Genomic DNA, 18,622 nt, shown 5'->3' on the forward strand with positions numbered 1-18,622 from the left:
AATAAATATTTCATGTCTGAAAAGAAGTCAGAAGAAGGGAACACAATTCCTACCCCCTTTTTTATATCAGTAAACTTAATATTAAATATGAATATTCCAACTTTCCGCCCCAGTGTTCACCATACACAACTCGATCAAATTAATCAAATAAAAAAAAAAAACACAATAAAAACAATCAGAATAAAAACAAACAAAACAGCACAAATCAAAAACAGCCAACAGTACATATCGTCCTGTCTTACTATGTCAGTTCCCCTCTCCGATCCTCCATCCAATATCCATAATGTTATTTTTAAACCTTCATTTAAACTTATTAAATGTTTTCATATGTTTTAATTTCCTCACAACAGCTGTTCCATAAATTAATGCATATTTTGCATTAGTCCTTACTAATTGTTTCTTGAATGTACAAATTTCACTCAAATCGTGATGACTTTCTCTCTTTTGAAACAACTTTTGGATACTATTAATGGATTTTTGCTTTGTAAATGATTTGAAGTCAACCAAATCAAATTTTAGTGCTTTAATTTGATAAAGTTATATCTATCCATGAATGCTTTAGGGATACATGATATTGGATTTTTTGCCAGTATCCCATATGGCAATATTTTCCACCTCATTTTGGCCGATTGCCGATATCAATATATGCACTTTTTTTTTTTCCCCACGTGGCTGAGGAGACTATTATGCATGCAATCATAGATTGTACTAAATATGATCAAGAAAGACGATATATGAAGGAAGAACTCAAGAAGACTGGAGTTCAGGAGTTCAGCATTAAAACTTTAATGAACCTGCCAAGTGAGTCGAGCAGTAGAGTTTCCTTTGAGTTTATTAGACTGACAGGATTAATGGCTAAGATTTAATCTTTGGTCCACACTCCAAAGCAGAAGGTGGCGGTAATGCACCTAATACACTGGTTGCCAACCACCATTATAAACCAAAAAGAAGAGGAAGAAGAAGAAGAAGAAGAAGAAGAAGAAGAAGAAGAAGAAGAAGAAGAAGAAGAAGAAGAAGAAGAAGAAGAAGAAGAAGAAGAAGAAGAAGAATTTTTTCAAACAGAGTGGTACATCGTGTCAGCAGAGGTATCTGTGCAGCTGAATATAGCAGCTCCTCCACGGACTGTTTCACCCTGACAGTCCTGGTACTTCCTCTGCAGGCTCCACTTCACTCAGCTCTGTGTTCGGGCTGCAGCACCCAAAAATATATTTACCCAAAAATAAAATAAAATTAAATTAAATTAATGAAAAATCATTGGAAACACTGATTGTAACAGTAAGCCATTAATGACAGCAACAATTTGTTTCATGCTAGTCACATGACCTTACTGACGTAGGCTATGCTAGTAAGGCCAAGTGAATAGTTACAAGCTATTGACCTTATCGTCATTGATGTAGCTAGCTGACCACCTATCAAAATGGCACAAAAACGCATTCCAAGCACCTCCGAAACGACCAACGTACCCTCCTTTTAGTTTGATTATCGGGAGCGCATTGACAGGAGCCGTGCCCACACATAGCTGTGGTAATCCATGAGTCATTCAAACACAAGAAGCTCTACAAGTCAATGTTTGGCTGCGATAAGGTAGTTACCATACCGGCCATGTCCAACAAGATGGTGCATATGAACGATAGCTATCAAGCATTTATGTAGATTTTTTTTGCTGTGGCCACTGTGCACAATGTTCTAACTTGTCGGTACACCAAGTACTTTACACGTCCACGTACTGGTAAAAATTACTTAACTAATTAATAAATTGATAATTAATTATTTCTGATAAGCAAAATTAATCTGAATAACCCTGTTACACCAACAAGCAACACAGACAGCTGTATACGGCTGCTGTGACACATTGCTTACTGTTGCCATGGTATTCAGCACCACGGACAGCGTTCAAGCACTCTGTATAGTCAACACGTACCAGTTAAGTTGCGCTCCCCCGCCTTTTTTTTTTTCAGCACCTCCTGTTCAGAATACATTCCCGCGGCTATGACCTCCACATAAGTACACTCAAGCACTCACAAAATACATCCTTATACTGCACAGTTAAGAACAAAGGTGTGTCCAAATACACCAGAAGCACACAACACCCCAAATATCACACTGAATATAAGAACTCCCCCGTGGTGACAGGGGCTATCAGGTCGTTTTTCTCTCAAGGCCGGCTGTCTCCAAGCTCTTACTGTGTCTTTTACCAATTAAGGGTAACAAGCTGACAAAAGTAGCAGTGAGGCTGCCCTGAGAGCACTCCTGTCATTGTTAGATGCCAACTTCCTCCCGGCACAAACCAAATGCTCTCAAATCCAAGTGTTGCAAACAGTCACTCTCATTCAGGCAGGATACACAGGTAGTGGGGAAAATGTTACAAGACCAGTTGGCTGTAGGTCAGAGGAACTCTGGCACTGACCAATTATGGTCAACAAACCATTAGACATGCATCAGAAACTGAATCTACATTTTGTCTTGCATTCAATTAGAGTGATATGTGATTCAAAATGGTGCATCAGCTAATTACAAAGTTGCAGGTGTTGTCTTTGGAAAGTAATGTATCTTCTTCTGAACAACAGGTGATCCAGACTGTCACAGCAGTGGATAAGGATGACTTTGCCAATGGACAGCGGTTTTCCTTTGCTTTGCCAAGCCAGCTACCAGTAAATCCCAACTTCACCCTGAAGGACAATGAAGGTAATTAAAGTGATCAATATGTTTGTTTGCATTTCTTATGAGTTTTGCGCTCAGCCCTCAGGGCAGGACTCCATCCACAATGCTCACATTCTGAGATCCAATAAGCTGTACCGATTTCCTTTTAGCTTGGAGGTGCAATAAAAATATGTGCTCTGTCAACTAGGTATCGTTGTCATCTGGAGACCAAAATGCCACTGGGATCTACTCAGAATCAGGTCTTCATGAAACATCATAGTCATAGTGGTTCAGCATGTTTGCACATAGTGTTGTCAAATGGATTACCCGCTCAGGTGCTCTCACTTTCCCCTCCTGCGCGCATTATTTTGTGCCGGCACAGAGCCAACAGTGGGTGTTACCATGGAAACCATCTCAGTCTCAGGTGAATACCTAGCCCTTGGTTGGTCGGCAATCACAGGGCTTTTAAAAGCTCTCAGCCAGAAGATCTCACAGTTGCCCACTGAGAAGAGGAGTTCACAGCACTCCAGATGAATCTCTGAGCCAGAGAGAGGCAGAAAAACAGAGTGCAAGAGAGATTTAAAAAAAAAAAAAAAAAAAAATCGATGCGATAATAGGAGATAAGTCTGTTTAGCCCTTGGTCCAGTTGCTTCCCACCACTAGCCTTCCCTTTCCTACTTCAACTACATTGAGGTGCAGAGGCAAGTTTTGCTGCATTCATGTAAGTGGCACTCAGAGACATCCCTCACCTCCCATCCACTCCCACTCCTGAAGGGCAAATGATTTCAACAAGGCAAGGATTGACTGTAGCACTTGTCCAAAGACACAATTCATCAACATATGACAAAATAAATAGTATATGCATGAAATTTATGTTTTACTGGGCAGCAGTTTGCTTTCAAAAAAAAAAAAAAAGGTACACATAGCCAAACACAGCTGGAAGTTTGATTGTCATTGCTAGAGGAGAGGACAGAATATATATATTTGTTTACCATGCTTGATCATTAATAATTTCTCATTGGGAATATCTATTACTATCTGCAGCAGAGGCTCTAATTCCAAAAGGATCTACAATGATACCATTTTTATCCCAACTATTTATGGATTGGTATTTTGGCATTTAGTTATGGGTGTGAATGTGTTGTGACACTTGTTAAATATATTTCTTCTCATATTCACTTTACAGTCTGGGGTATGACTGTGGAATACATGGAGATATTACACCTCCACTACTGTCTGCAAAACATCTCTTGCTGATTTGCCATATGCTGTGTTAGGGAAACACACTGTGGACATGAAGGGAAGCTAACAGAAGCAAATACTGATAAATCACTTGTTAAACAACTACAGCAAGTTGGCCACAGGGATGCAGTCACTCTTTGCCAATGTCGCCCATTGCTCTGCTTTATGTATAGTAAGATGTCTGCTAGATAATATGACATAGTTGACAAGTTGTCATATTGATGACCTTCACAGCCTCTAATACTGTTATGTATGCTGAGGTAAATGGGTAGGGAAAATTTGCCAGGGTAACTGTTCAGTAATATATTGACCACAAAAATTCGAGTGTGATCCTGGCAGATTTTTGGGGATGGGGGGCAATACCTCCTGGTGGGGTCTTTCAGGGCAAACTGGTCTCAGATGAGGGACCTCAATAAAATTAATTCAAAGCACTCTCTGCATCAGTGTCTTTTGAAAGGACTAATTTGATCAGGGAAACCAGGGCACCCTCTTGGAGCCAGGCCTCAGTAAGTGCCTGGTGGGCAGGTGCACCCAAGGGGACTGTGTCTTCTTTGAGAAGCACAGTGAAAATTAAACTCTTGAAATACGAGTTTTCTGATCCAAATACTCGCCATTTGAAAAAAAACTTTCCCACTCTTGCAAAATGATTCTCTCAAAAGTTTTGAGATTTATTTCAACACAGCCATCTGTAGCAAAATATTCCCAAAGCATTCAGGAAGGAAACCGTTCTTTCTTGAAGGATTGATAGCCGTTTTTGGGTTCATGCTGTTTGAGTAATGGTGCCTTTCAATTTGGGTTTTAGCTCCAGCTGCATACCATCCCACAGGCTCTTGTTTTTCTCAAACTAGCTGTAATATAATCCCATGTGGGATGAGCCTATTGTGTGTTATGGCATGGGAATAGAAAATTATTTCTTCTTTAATCATTTGTCAGAGAGAATGTGAAAGAAAGAAGGGAATTTTATGTAAGACATGCTGCACAAGGTAGACATTTTTATCCCTTTTATTCCTTTTCTTTAACCAAGAAATCTTTTTAAGAGCATGTTCTGCTTCAGAGTAAAAACCTGGACTGTTAGTTGACAAGAGGATAGAGAGGCAGCTGCCCATCAAAGCCTCCATCTTGTTCTGTTGACCATGGAGAAGCTCCACTGACGCAGTTCAATACCTTGATCAAGGGCACATTTAAACCAGCTTTTCGACAAGTGATTCTAGTTTGAACAACTACTTACTTGGCTTCCAACTATTAGACACACACACGCCCACACACCTTCTGTTAGAATTCCTTGTCCACCTATAGAATGATTCATATCACTTACTTTGCCCTCTGAATTCTGTCTAGTTCATCCAAAGTATGAAAACACCAGCCGTCCTCTTAAAGTTAAGCTGCTGCACCCTGAATTCAAGCTGCTCCAGTCACTCGGAGCCTGCTTTTGCACTTGCGCTCAAAAGAGGTGTCTGAGTTGTATAGTGGTCTACTGCCGCTGTGGATTAGAAGTTATTTGCTGTGTTCACAATATCCGGGTAAGAGAGAGGCACAATGCACCATACTGTTGACTCCTGTGTCTGATAATTAAAGTAAGCTCTTCACACTCAAAGCAGCTTCTCTCATTTCTGTTGTAGCAGACCAACAGTTGGTAGCTGCCCTATGCCAGGGGCCTAATACCTCCTTCTGTCATTGCGAAACTGACGAAAATCCCTCTCAATCACTCACACTACTAACTCTCTCATGACCTCCTTTCCTCTTCAGTTACAGTTTGCACACAATGGATCTTTATGAAACTTGAATTTTTGTGGCTCTGTGCTCTTTCTTTGTATGAGGGGAAAAAAGGGATTTGTTTTGAGATGTTTAATAACTACATAGTTAAATAAGTAGTGATATCGCAAACGATTCCTCCTTTTCAGGTAATTTAACAATCAGGAGTTTTAAAAAAGAACCCATTAACTGAACATTATGTCTTCTTCTGGAAGCTATTTTCTGTCTTCTTGCAACAATATCAGATTTGTTAAAAGCTATTATCTTGTTGCAATTGATGCTATTCCTAGGGAGACCTGTAACAGCTCCAGCTCTGTTTAACAGAACCAGATCAGCATAGCCGTCGAGTGTTAATTTTTAGAAGAAAAGAGAACACAGATCCAGTCTTTGATTGAGATCAAGCCTGTGAAATTGCACTCCTTGTTTGCAAGGAGATGAAGCCAAGGCTCCTTAAAGACTGAGTATTCATTCAGATGTGTTGACGTAGTTTAAGTGCTGGATGTGCTACAATAAATGCAGGTCAAACTATTGTAGCATATTAGACACCATTAAAGCTGAAAAACAAGGTGGATGCCTTTGTTCAGCTGCTCTCGGAAAGCACTTTGTGACAAACCTGTTCTGTTAAAAGCCCTTTAAATATATTCAACTTGACTATGTCTACTTTACAATGACTGAAAATTGAATGCCTCTTTGATCTTGTTATCTGTCACATTGTGATGACATTTGCTTCTAAAAAGGCAATTAAACGGGGGCTATGATCTCTAAATAACCCACATACTCAAATAGATCAATTGATTTCTGAAGGCATCTTCTTCCAGTGTGCATACAGAAGACCTTATAATATTACAGTTAATCAGCTGTGTTGAAAGAAGTGCTGTCAAGCCATTGATATGTGGGGCGTTTAATTAGCTTTTATGTCATTCACACTTCACTTGCAATGGGTGTTACTCTTCTAGATTCCCAAACACCCATTATCTGCTGAAACTGCATGATTTGTGCAAAGAGGGCAGAGCAGCCTGTCTCGTGCTGGTTTTGTCAAGACTTTGCACAACAAACAGCTGAAAATTGTCAAAATCTCGCATTTGAGTATTTGATGAGCTTTCCTATTATTCAAGCAACATTCAGGTGTTTCCCTAAGTCAAATTTAATGAATTACTGGATAATTAAAAAACAAACAAACACTGCATTGATTTTACTTAATGAACCAATATCATTTTGCATGAAACTTGTATATATGCAGTAAGGCATCGGCAGCCTTTAGCGCTGCTTTGGAACACTGAACCAATTTGTTCCTGTGTAAGAGAGGAACATAATAATAGTACTCTGCAGTCCCCTTTGATTGTTGCTGCACAAGGATACAAGCCAACCAGTAATTAACTAAAATATGCAAAACACAACCTTATATAAAACACATACTATACTGTGGTGCTGTGTACATGCTGAAGCCAATGCAATGGGCAAAAAATATTGGTTTTCCCAAGCAGCCTGTTCACTGCTGGGTATGTATTGTTAAACTAAGCCTTCAAACTTATCCCTATTGAATGCAGGGGCTTCTTTTAAAAGGAGATTGTTACGTTTGTGTCCTGATGTGCTGTTTGTTGTTCTGTATGAAAGGCTATTTCTGTACAAAATGATATCAGTGCTTGAACAACACTGAGACATTAATATTCAGAGCTGACTCTCAGTAATACTAAGGGTGTTGAAGTATATGAATTTGCCAAGTCCTGATCGATACAGGACATTCAGTTTGATGTGTGACAGTTTGTAATTATTTGGTTGAGGGGGCATACCAGTCTAATTTAGGGCAGCAACTAATGATTATTTTCATCATTCAATCTGCCAATTATTTTCTCGATTAATCATTTTGTCTATAAAATGTCAGAAATTAGTGAGAAATGCCCTTTATAATTGCTTTGAGCTCATGGTGACATTTTCAAATGTCTTGTTTTATCTCATCAACAGCCCAAAATCTAAATATATTCAGTTTACTATCATGTATGATGCAGAAAGGTTTCAAATCCTCACATCCAAGAAGTTGCAACCAGCAAATTTTTAGCATTTTTGCTTAAAAAATGGTAAAGGATTATTCAATTATAAAAATAGTTTGTGATTATTTTTCCGTCCATCAGCTAATAGACTAATTAACTAATCATTGCAGCCCTAGTCTAAGTAGTCTAATACAGTCCAATAACAACCTACATCTTGAGACATGTACTTCTCAGAAGACTTTAAATAGATCTTGAGCATGATGGTGGGTTCACTTATACAACACAGACCATACGGAGCATTGATTCCTTACGTTTATACACCTAAGAAGATTAGAACGAAAATATTTGCTGCTTCTGTTGCCAGAAAGAACATGGATGTGGATGTCAATACCTGCACTAACTACACAATAGCCTATATACATTTTTTTTTGACATTTGCAGCCAGTATAAACCTGGGCCATCCCCAACATTAAGTACCCAACTTCAGAATACAACCTAATGTATTTTTTGCCCAGAAATAGTGCCACCATAGAACTGTATGTTGAGCTCCAAGTGGCAACTAGAGAGAAAGTTTGTGCTGAATCCCATCAGCGGCACCTACACACACCCACCAAAGTTCACAAGGAATCCAGCTAAGTGCATGTGTAGGCAAGTGTGAAGTCTGTCGAGATGTTGTTGCGTCGCATGTGTCCATTATTGGTATATTTTTGGTTTGTATCACACTCTTACATATTTTACAGTTGGCCAGCTCTATGTGAAAGATATTATATGGTAAATACCTTCAATATTTTAAAATTCAAATATGGTATGCATCTTTTAGTTTATCAGCTGATACTGTAAATCAGGGATTTTTATGTTTTTACACCCTGTTTCAGTACCTGCCTTCATTAAAATGCTGAGATTTTTAGTTTAGACATACAAGGGTAGAGATTAGAAGGCTTTATTATTTTGTCATGTCATTCATATATTTTTTTCTTATAGACTTTGAGAGCCAGAGAGAGTTGAATGTGACCCCAGGAATCAAAATTAACACCTATAGGGCAAATTTTCCCACAGACTCGCTTCATGCTTCTGGAAAAGTGAAAAAAAAAAAAAAAATCAGGACATTTGCCAGTTAGTGATTCATACTCTTGGCTTAACGAACCCAGTGTAAGGGGAATTCCACAGGGTTTCATAGAGCCTCACACACATGCATAAATGTGTGTGTGCATTTTTTTTTTTTTTTTTAATGTGATAGAAAACCAGACACCAGAAAAAAAGGAAAATTGGATGCCAGTGATCTGTAAAATAGCATGGATCAAAACATTCAGTATAATTTTCAATGAATTGTGATATTTTTCCCTCATTTCTTGGGTGGTCACCTGCACTGCACTGCAGGTAACTACTGCAGTTGTCACAACATGGTTAAACTGTGCTAACATGTGCTGTCTCTCCTCTTATGTGGATGCTGCATGGCTGCAGATGGCCCATCTCACTGTGGCGTTAATCAGCTAGTGCACAGCTCTCCTCCACCCACCTGCGATGAGAGGTGGTTTAATGTGGAATTAGCATGAGATAATTGATGTGCACTTCCTTGTTGTGGTCCATACCAGAACCCGCGCTGCCATGACTCAGTGTAAAGACTGTGACGGCGAACACCACATACACACACAGCTCGTTGGTCTCTCTCTGCCTCAGCCTTCTTGTTCGTCCTCTCTGCTCCCTCTTTGGCTCACACACACACACACACAAACACACTTCCTCCATTCACCCCCCTCGCCTCCCACCCCCCCTCTTCCTCTCTCATCTTCCAACTCCCCATCTCTCTTCCTTGTTATTTGCATCCCTCACACTCTCCTCTCTCAAACCCCCCACCCATCTGCTTGCTGATTCGGTGATACTGCGAGTCTGACTTAATAAAGCTTGAAGTACGTGTTGTCATTCCAAATGTCGATCATTATAATTATTCATAGATGGAGCAGAGATTGGAGTGGGAGGCAAGGTCTCAAAGCAGCAGCATGATAGTACAGCACGGCGGAGGTGTTTTCACTGGGTGGAAAGAAAAAGGTTGTCCTGTGCACGATTCAGCATTTCCGGCCCTTAAAATATCGTGTGAATATATATCAGTCATGTGAGGACCATGTTAGTCATCAAAGTAGCTGATCCACACAGCCATTTAGTTTGAATGAACAGGGATCATCATGTTACTAAGTTGGTTGTTTGATTCTTCATGCCATAATACACCTATGTAAAGAATTAATTCGCCTTCAGTCATGTCACTATCCAGTCTATCTTGTGTAGTTCTCTATATACATACAGTGGTCCTTTAAAGGTATACATATATGGTCTTCTCCTGCTCAGAGAACCTTCCCACACAGCCTACATGTACCAGTAAGCATAGCATGTTAGGTTTTTAATGCTTAACCTTGAATGAATGCCTTTTGAAAGGAAGTATTTGTACTGTTGCAATAGGAAACAACTGAACAGAGCTAGTTTTGTGTAGCTAGGTATATGTCATCCTACGTTTGGCCATTATACTACAACAAATAATACAGCGTCCAAAAGAACTCCCTATTTCACTCATTCACTGCTCTTCTCTTTTCTACCTGGGCCTTTCACTCTATTATGTGGAGCATTCACTTAAAGTAGTTCCTCAAATCAGCACATGAGATTTAAGGTCTCTTAAAATGATCTTTTTGCCATCCGTCACTAGTAATGCCCTCACACATTCTCAAGTAAATCCTCTAAATGTCGATATAAAATCTCCTTCAAGAAAACCAAATCTCAGTGTACAATATATTATGTCGTAGCTTTCCATGTACAAACATGGATTTAAGTTGCAGATGCATCTAATCAGTAGTGAGCTGCTTTGCTGTTATTTTGCTTATCTTTGAAGAAAGTTTTTAGCACTCTGCTGGCACAAATACCAGCATTCCCTCCACAATATGGACAAAACAGTGGAATCAGTGTAGTGACTTGACTTAATTCTGGTTTAAATTTGTAGACAGCTGGACCATAAATACCACCAAATGGCAGCTCTGTCCATGCAGGAGATTCATTTGTATTTTGTTCTTTCTGTTCTTCAGCAGTGGACTCCAATAAACACAATAAACTAGGTTGAAGTAAACTAGGCTGCTATATAGGCTACAGCTATATAGAGGACATTGGCAAGTAGCCTGATTGGCATGTTATACAGTAAACATCCTGTCTTGACATCAAACACACATAAATAGGGATGTACCAGATAGCTGAGATTGATATTAATTTTTAAAAATTCACAACATCTTCATCAAGATTATTGGCGTGAACTATGCAGTGGTTTTACACAGCATGCCTGCTTTGAATAAAAGTCATTTAGGGCAATTTGTTCCATCACAGTCATTGGCAACATTTACATAGACCCTAAAATTCCACTAATAATCAGAATAATAGCCCGATCAGAATAAAAATGCCTCATGTAACCACCTAAATGGGGAGAGAGTGGCCCGATCCGGGTTGATCGGAAGGAATTTTCAATCAGGTTGAGAGGGGTGGTGTAAATAACCATGTAAATGCTTAATCCGATCATTTCTTTCTGGGTGGAATAAATATATTCTTTCTGCGTGTGCGTGTGTGTTAGCATTGTATCTGCGAACATAGCAGTGCGGTGTGTGTACAGTCGAGGCTATTCGTCAGTGAATAAATGCTATAAATCCAAGACCCAAGCCAAATTCCCATGTCCTGCTTTTTACCTGCTAATTAAAGTGAGGGTTTGCCCTGAAGTTAGCAGCAATGGTTTAGTCAAATCTTACCAGTTCAGTTAAGGTGGACCAGCTATTCTCATTGTGATGACAATCTCAGCTGCTCCTAAACAGAGAGCGGTGAAATGTCTGGCTGATGAGTCTCTCCCCGGGTAAAAAGTTAAAGTCCATCGGAAAGGGACAAGTCGCATAATGAGTAACGCAATAAGCTCCTTTTTTAAAGCCACTTTTTTTTTTTTTTGTGTTGTATCTGTGTGTTTATTTGAATCCCCTTCTTTGCGAAATCTTTTCATAAAACCTTCCTCTCCAGCTCTCTCTTGTTTACTTTTCGTCTCTACAAATTCAGCCTTTTTCGCTTCTGTTTATCTACATGACATGCTCCATTCACAGAAGTGTTTCTGCAGTGGCCAAGGTGAACTGTTCTTTCGCAGCACATTAAAATAGTAAACAAACACCTTTGAAATTAATTAGCCCTGGCATACAGAGAAGCAGATCATTCAAAAGCAAAACATCCATGCAAAATATCCAATGGCAAATGTTGTGGATTGGATTTTTTTTTCTATTTAGCTGACGATTCCTAACCTTAATCTAAATGTTTGTTTGTGTAAATAGGTAATTGCAGGCTTCTCTAAGAGCAAGGTGCAACTGAGTAGAAAGACGAAACCATCTATTAGTCTTTTTAGCCGAGGGGTCTAATCTTCCTCAACATTTCTTTTATCATTACAGACAGCACAGCCAGCATCATTGCAAGACGGCGTCGTTTCAACCATCTGACCCAGGAGCTGTATGAGCTGCCCATTGTGGTGTGGGACAGCGGGGAGCCGTCGTTGAGCGGCACCAGCACCTTGACCCTGCGAGTTTGCCCATGCCAGCGCCACGGCAGGATCCGGATGTGCCAAGGCGAGGCGTTCCTCTCCTCAGCGGGTCTCAGCACGGGGGCTCTGATTGCCATCCTGCTGTGCATAGTCATCCTGCTGGGTAAGTTGGGACAGCCGCTGTGGGAACTACAGCAGGGGAGAGCTTGGATAGAGGAGATGGACCATAGAAGAGCAGGGAAGGGTGGAAGGGTTTGAAAGGGTTTGACAAGGGCAGAGGAGGAGAGAGAGAGATGAATAGACATGTGAGGACACAGGTAGAATTCAGAATGAGGGTAGAAAGAGCTGGAGAGGGCAGGGTTGGAAGAAAAAGAAGAGAATATGAAGGACAGAAGAAAAGGAGGACACAGCCAGAGGAGGCTGGAGGAGAGGTGACTTAAAAAAGAAATGGTGAGGACAAAGACAGCTAAGAAGAGGGGAACGGAGATAGCAGGGTCAGTGTGATTCAGAGAGGAGGCGTATACAACTGAAAGAATACTGTGAATAACCCTACCATGGTCGGAGAGGCAAACTTGAAGCTGAGAGCAGTGAGGATTCATGTTTAGACAGGCAGCTCGAATCAGAAAATCAGATTAGACCTAAATCACATTTGTTGACGATCTGAAATTCATTTGTATCATTTAAATGTATACAAATGAGTCTTCCTTCTATCCCGCCATCACTCCCTTCTTGGCACATGTTTGACACCGTATGTTGCGACTAGAGGAGCAGAGGACAAGCATGGAGGAACGCGGTGACAGCCAACAACGTAGATACCACTCTTGTTGATTTCATGTGTGACGGATCCGTTCTGCAGCATGCATACAAAGCACCGTCAGAAATACAGTGAAAATAAACAGGGCTACTTCCATGTTACCAGCTTGTCACAGCACCCGGAAAACATGTATGCGTGCCTTGTTACTATGGCAACCTGTCTTTGCAGTGACAGCAAATGATTATATATAAACTTGCAAAAAAAAAAATAAATGTTTGAATCTGGCGCATATTCAAAGTCAAAAATCAAATGGAAGTCATTAAATTTAGCAAAGTAAACAATCTACTGTCAGCTCAACTTGGGCTTTGAGATGTTCCTTTGCAAAGCAACCTGCATTCAGACATGATTAGAAAACACTGTCTAATAACACGGCTTCACCGTTGCTGCTCTCCCCTCCTCTTGTCAGTGATTGTCTGTGGACATTAGTGCGTGAAGGTTATGCATATTCATACTGGCTGCCTCCCTCCTCTATGCCAGAGCCTCTGGCTGAGGCGAACAAAAGGCCATCACCACTGTTTGGAGCAAACGCTTGAGTGAGAGACACACACACTGAATCACTAATCATCAGCACAAGGCAGATACTAGATACTAGAGAGAGAGAGAGAGAGAAGAGCTGATCACGTACATAGTTTTTAGTTTGAACTGTGGTGCATGATGTGTCTTACACATTGCTCAGTTACTGGACAGACATTTTGTAATCTATCATTCAAAGGGACACCATATTTTGTCAGTAGGTTGCAGGCAAAATAAATGAGATTCCAGTCCATTTAACAGACAGTGATTTGACCTGTCTGCACCGTTTGACATAATTTGCCATCTCTGCTACAATATTCTCTGTTTAAATCTCACTGGGCACATTTGGTGCATATAATGCCCCTCTCTTTTGTGTTGCAACTGAGATATGTCTGAGTATTGAAGTGTCATGTATCGACATTTAGAATTCAATGCTTAGTCAGATTCTTAGGCTTGTTTTCTTATTTATTGACCAGATATTTCCTGATCTAAATCTAGAAACTTTCAGAATATTAGACAACATTGTATTCAGGCAAAGTTTATTTATCCAACACTGATACACTGAGTCATTTGTCACATGTTTTCGACCAAAAAATAACCTTATAAAATATGGATGAATGTGAGCTACAGCATGGTCTCTAACACTTCCTGGCCATCACATGTACTTGTACCCAAAAACATTGTTAGTCAGATTCAAGGGTGTAACAAAAGAGTGCCGAGCTGGTTTTAGACGAAAGCTCATTAGGTGACAAACAAGACTAGGTCAAAAGCTATTATATGGCTGGACTGTGTAATAAATGCTAGAGGGCTTTTAATTTGTATGTTGCCTGGTTACCATCAGACATGAACATTGCAACATTATTAAGATGTTTGTCTTTAAGTAAGTTCAAGTTTATTTATTTGTATAGTACTTTTCATACAGTAGTTGTAACTCAAGGTGTTGTACACATAAGAAAAACATTAAAAATACTTAAAATACATTGCACTAGATTTTGAATGTAGACTATATGGTGCTGTTTTAAGAAAGGTTGAGTTAAGATTTAGGCTATTTTTAAATGTTTTAAATATCATTTCACTTACAATCAGAAAAATAGTTTTAATGCAGTAACTATCAAGTTAATCACTGATGCTAAGTTTAAATGACTCCAATACAGAGTGTTTCATGTGTGTAAAGTTTGCATTTGTAAATGTATTTGTTATATTCCTTTTATTTTATTTACCATGAACACGGAAGTGCTTTATTTAGAAAAGACAATATACGCATGTAACATGCAGAAATTGACAGTAACTATAAGTGTAAGTGATGGCGCACAGATCCTGTCCTCTCAAATAGGCGTTATTTGGATAAACTGACCACATACTGGGAACCTTAATGGTTCCTTTCCCACCTGAGAAGATATTAAAACTTAATAAAGTAACACAATAACAGTTCTACAGTGAAAAACAGCTTAATCTCCACCACTGCATTGCTGTCGGTTGGTGCAAAATGCATTCTGGGACATTTAGCTCCGGCTGCCTTCGGCCAACCATTGGTATGACTTCATCACTCAGCTACTCAGTCAGTCAATCAGTCACAGACAATGGGGGTTGTAGGGTTGGTCCAGCCAAAAAGGCATCTACAAGGTTCAGACAGGACATCAATGTCTGTATCGTATATGACTCACACATTCAATTCTGTCTCATCTTTTCTTGTAAGTGTGTGGTTTGTTTGTGTCTGATTGTTCTGTCTGTCCGATTAACGTCCGTGTTTTATGTCCTTGCCCTCCAATAAGCCATTGTAATTAACCGTAGAGTGAGTCAGAAAGGGATACAAACTATCTCACGGCTGACTCCAGTTTGTAGTGGCCTTTATACATGACTTACAGAACATAAAATATTAGTAAAGTCATGGTTTTGGATTTTTGTGGGTTGGACATAATTTAGAATTTTCAAAGAAATGATACAATATTACATAGTAATTGCATCAAATGAGGAACTGGATTAAAATGCACAACCAACTACAATTTATGTGTAATGTTGAATGAACTTGACTGACTTTTTAGCATTAATACAGGACAAATACTAATGGCAATGTTTCTTAATAGTCTAAAAAGGTTTTTCAGAATCTAAAACTATCTGAAAATCGTTGACTTGATGTTATACAGTCATCCTTGTCAGCTAGTCTCCTCTCGTTCCAGCTCCATAGCAACAAGTCTGTTGAATAGGCGTTATCATCGCACATCTGTCCCAAATATACGGGCTAGTAGGGGCTCACTAAACCCACTAGTACGTTCAAGAGGCTGTTCTCACCCCTTTATGTCAGTAAGCCAATATTGATGGAGCCCAGTATGTGCAGAAGGCCTGTTATCAGGCATGTGCTGTCAAGTGACTGTCAAGTTTCTTTCTGCAAACAAACAAACAAACAAAAAAGACTGACACTCTATTATCAGTGAAAATGCAATATTTTAAGATAGTTTCCGCATTAAAATGTGTTTTGATAACTTTTATAGTGAGAAATGTGCATTTTATTTTCATAATCTTCATTCAGTGAATGTATATGATGTTTACTTTATTACAAAGATTCTTTCAGGTCTTTCTATCACTGCTATGGACGCTGCCATCGCTGAAACCATGAAGCTTACATGGTTGAACATGGCAACGAGCTAGATTAAATCACATGCAGCTGGGGTGACATTATTATTAAAAACACAGGCATGGAACTGCGTGGAACAATTAAATATATTTAGATAGATTAATCTTCACATAATTACTTCAGTTATGAGTACTTAGACCAATTATTAGTTCAGACCATAATGGAAAAGTTTGTTGCATTTTACATTTGGTTTGACACCATCCAATTACAACTCAACCAGGGCTAGAAAAACAACACATATAGTCGAGTTACTGGACTAAATTTTAGTAATATGTGAGATTATCAGGTGAAACATTTTGATGTGAAAAATACTTTGTTTTACTTTAAATTTATGCCATTACTTTAGGCCCAAGCAACCCACTTAGCAGGCAACTTCATAAACCCTCAAGGGCCCCATTAATCCCCAGATTCACTGTGGGCCAAATTGGGCAGCCCTGACCTAAACCAATTTGAAATGTAAATTTTAAACCAATTTGAAACGTAAAGAACAGTACTGTTAAGCCTCCCTATTAAATCACATACATCCCATCCACGAAGAATTACTGTATTCTCTCTCTCTCGCTCTCTCTCTCCTCTGTTTTTCATTTCTCAGATTTTGTTTCAGTATAATTTTCAGACAACAACAAAAGGGATAATAATATATTACTCATCCGAAGTATAGAGGGTATTTTAATATATTTTAAAAGAAATGCTCACATGCTGTGTGTGCTATGTCACTGGCTTTGAGTCAGCCAGTCAAGATGGAGCAATCAAGGCAGTGACACACAAATAAAAGAAAATTTAGAAAAAGAAATAATACAGAAATAAATTCAGCAGTAGTTTGTCTCATTTGCAGAGAGTGGCTGTTTTGAAAGAATATAATTATCCATTGTCACAACGAAACGAAACAAAACATTCCCTCATTTTTTTCAAAAGTACAGCGGTGAGTACCGAAAGGAGAAAGCGAGTGACCTGCTAGCTAAACTTAACTCTCAGCCATGTGCTTTATTGCAGCCGTCATCAGCACAAGAGAATGAAACCTGCGCTAAGTTATCAGATATCTGCGCTGACTGTGAAGAATGGATGAGTTTTTTCATGCTGAGACTTTGTGAAACAGTGTCTTACTGGGGCGGGTTTGTCCCAGAGCACCGTTACCCGCCGCGTCAAGGACATGGCTCAAGACATCCGTGAGCAAATCATGGATGAAGCAAATGGGTTTTATGCCTTTTCCATCGCTTACGACGAGAGCGCTGATATATCCAACTCTGCATAGTTGTTGTTGTTTCTGCGTGGAGTCAGCAAACATTTTGAAGTCGAGCAGGAGTTGGCTGGCATTGAGACACTTTCAGGTACGACAGAAGTGGTGGATTTTGGAGAATCTCTCTTGAATTACAACTGCAATGGTAGGGAAGAAATCTGGCCTCACTACACTGGTATCAAAGAAAGTCCACGAGTGTGGGGGCAATTTTAAAATACCATTGTATTTTACACAAAGAACAGCTGTGTGCCAAAGCAGTTGGGCTTAAGAATGTGATGCACGGTGTTGCCTCTGTTGTCAACAATATACACTCCGAGGCACTGTCTCACCGTCAGTTCAAGACTCTGCTGGATGAGATGGATGAGCAGTATGATGATGTGCTGAACCACCAGGAGGTGAGATGCCTGAGCCGAGAGAAAGTTCTCCGCTGTTATTTTTTTTTTGAGTTGCATGATGAGATCAGGATGTTTCAAGCAGGAAAGGAGGGTAATGTTCCCACAGATAAGCTATGCATTTTTGACCTGGCTTTTCTGGCGGACATCACAGAGCTGCTCAATGTTTTGAATCTTCAGCTCCGAGGGAAAGACCAGAATCAGCCAGCTGTTTGATCACATCAGAGCCTTCAAGCAAAACTACTACTGCTCAGCAGATATCTCTCAGCAGGTGACCTGCATTCAGATGATCACAAAAAAATATAATGTGAAGTTGAGTATGCATCCAGTCGTGGGGCCTTTTTTATATTTTTGTTTATCAAGCTTTATTTTATTATTTATATTAAATTACCATAGTTTAATTTACTCCTGGCCCATTTTCCCCTCTCAGCTTTTGCATACCTCCTGTTTTTTATGCCCAGATTCTTGCACTGTTTCTTCTTTTTTTCCTCGTCTCCACGTTCAGCAAATTTGGTCCATTACTCCCCAGTCTTAGAGAGAGAAGTAGACTTGATGGAAGGGAATGTTCACAAGTACATGGACATTCTCAGCAATCTTGTGCTGGAGTTTGACCGACACTTTGAAGATTTCAGACAAAATGCAACAGTCTTAGAGCTATTTACTCGTTCCTTTTTCTGTTAATGTGGACACAGTCACTGAGGAGGTTCAACTAATTGAACTCCAGACTGATTGACAACTCTAAAACAAGTTCAGAGCTCCTTCACTTAATGGACTCCTACAGATGTGTTCTAGCAGACAGGTATGCAGAGATCCACAGACACGGACAGGTAATGGAAGTACGTACCTTTGTGAGCAGTGTAAGCTGAGAAACTTAATGA

The 18,622-nt window shown here is 39.7% G+C and overlaps 1 protein-coding gene across 1 annotated transcript in view; it reads left to right on the forward strand.

The window, feature by feature from the left end:
- Positions 1–18,622, forward strand: part of LOC137173401 (cadherin-18) — an 89,157-nt gene that overhangs the window by 67,292 nt on the left and 3,243 nt on the right. The window contains exons 10-11 of the mRNA XM_067578214.1: positions 2,568–2,685; positions 12,068–12,319. Of these exons, the coding sequence (XP_067434315.1) occupies positions 2,568–2,685; positions 12,068–12,319 (370 nt within the window). The remainder of the gene's footprint in view (positions 1–2,567; positions 2,686–12,067; positions 12,320–18,622) is intronic.

Source organism: Thunnus thynnus, chromosome 21, assembly GCF_963924715.1.
Source record: "Thunnus thynnus chromosome 21, fThuThy2.1, whole genome shotgun sequence".
Taxonomy (NCBI): Eukaryota; Metazoa; Chordata; class Actinopteri; order Scombriformes; family Scombridae; genus Thunnus; species Thunnus thynnus.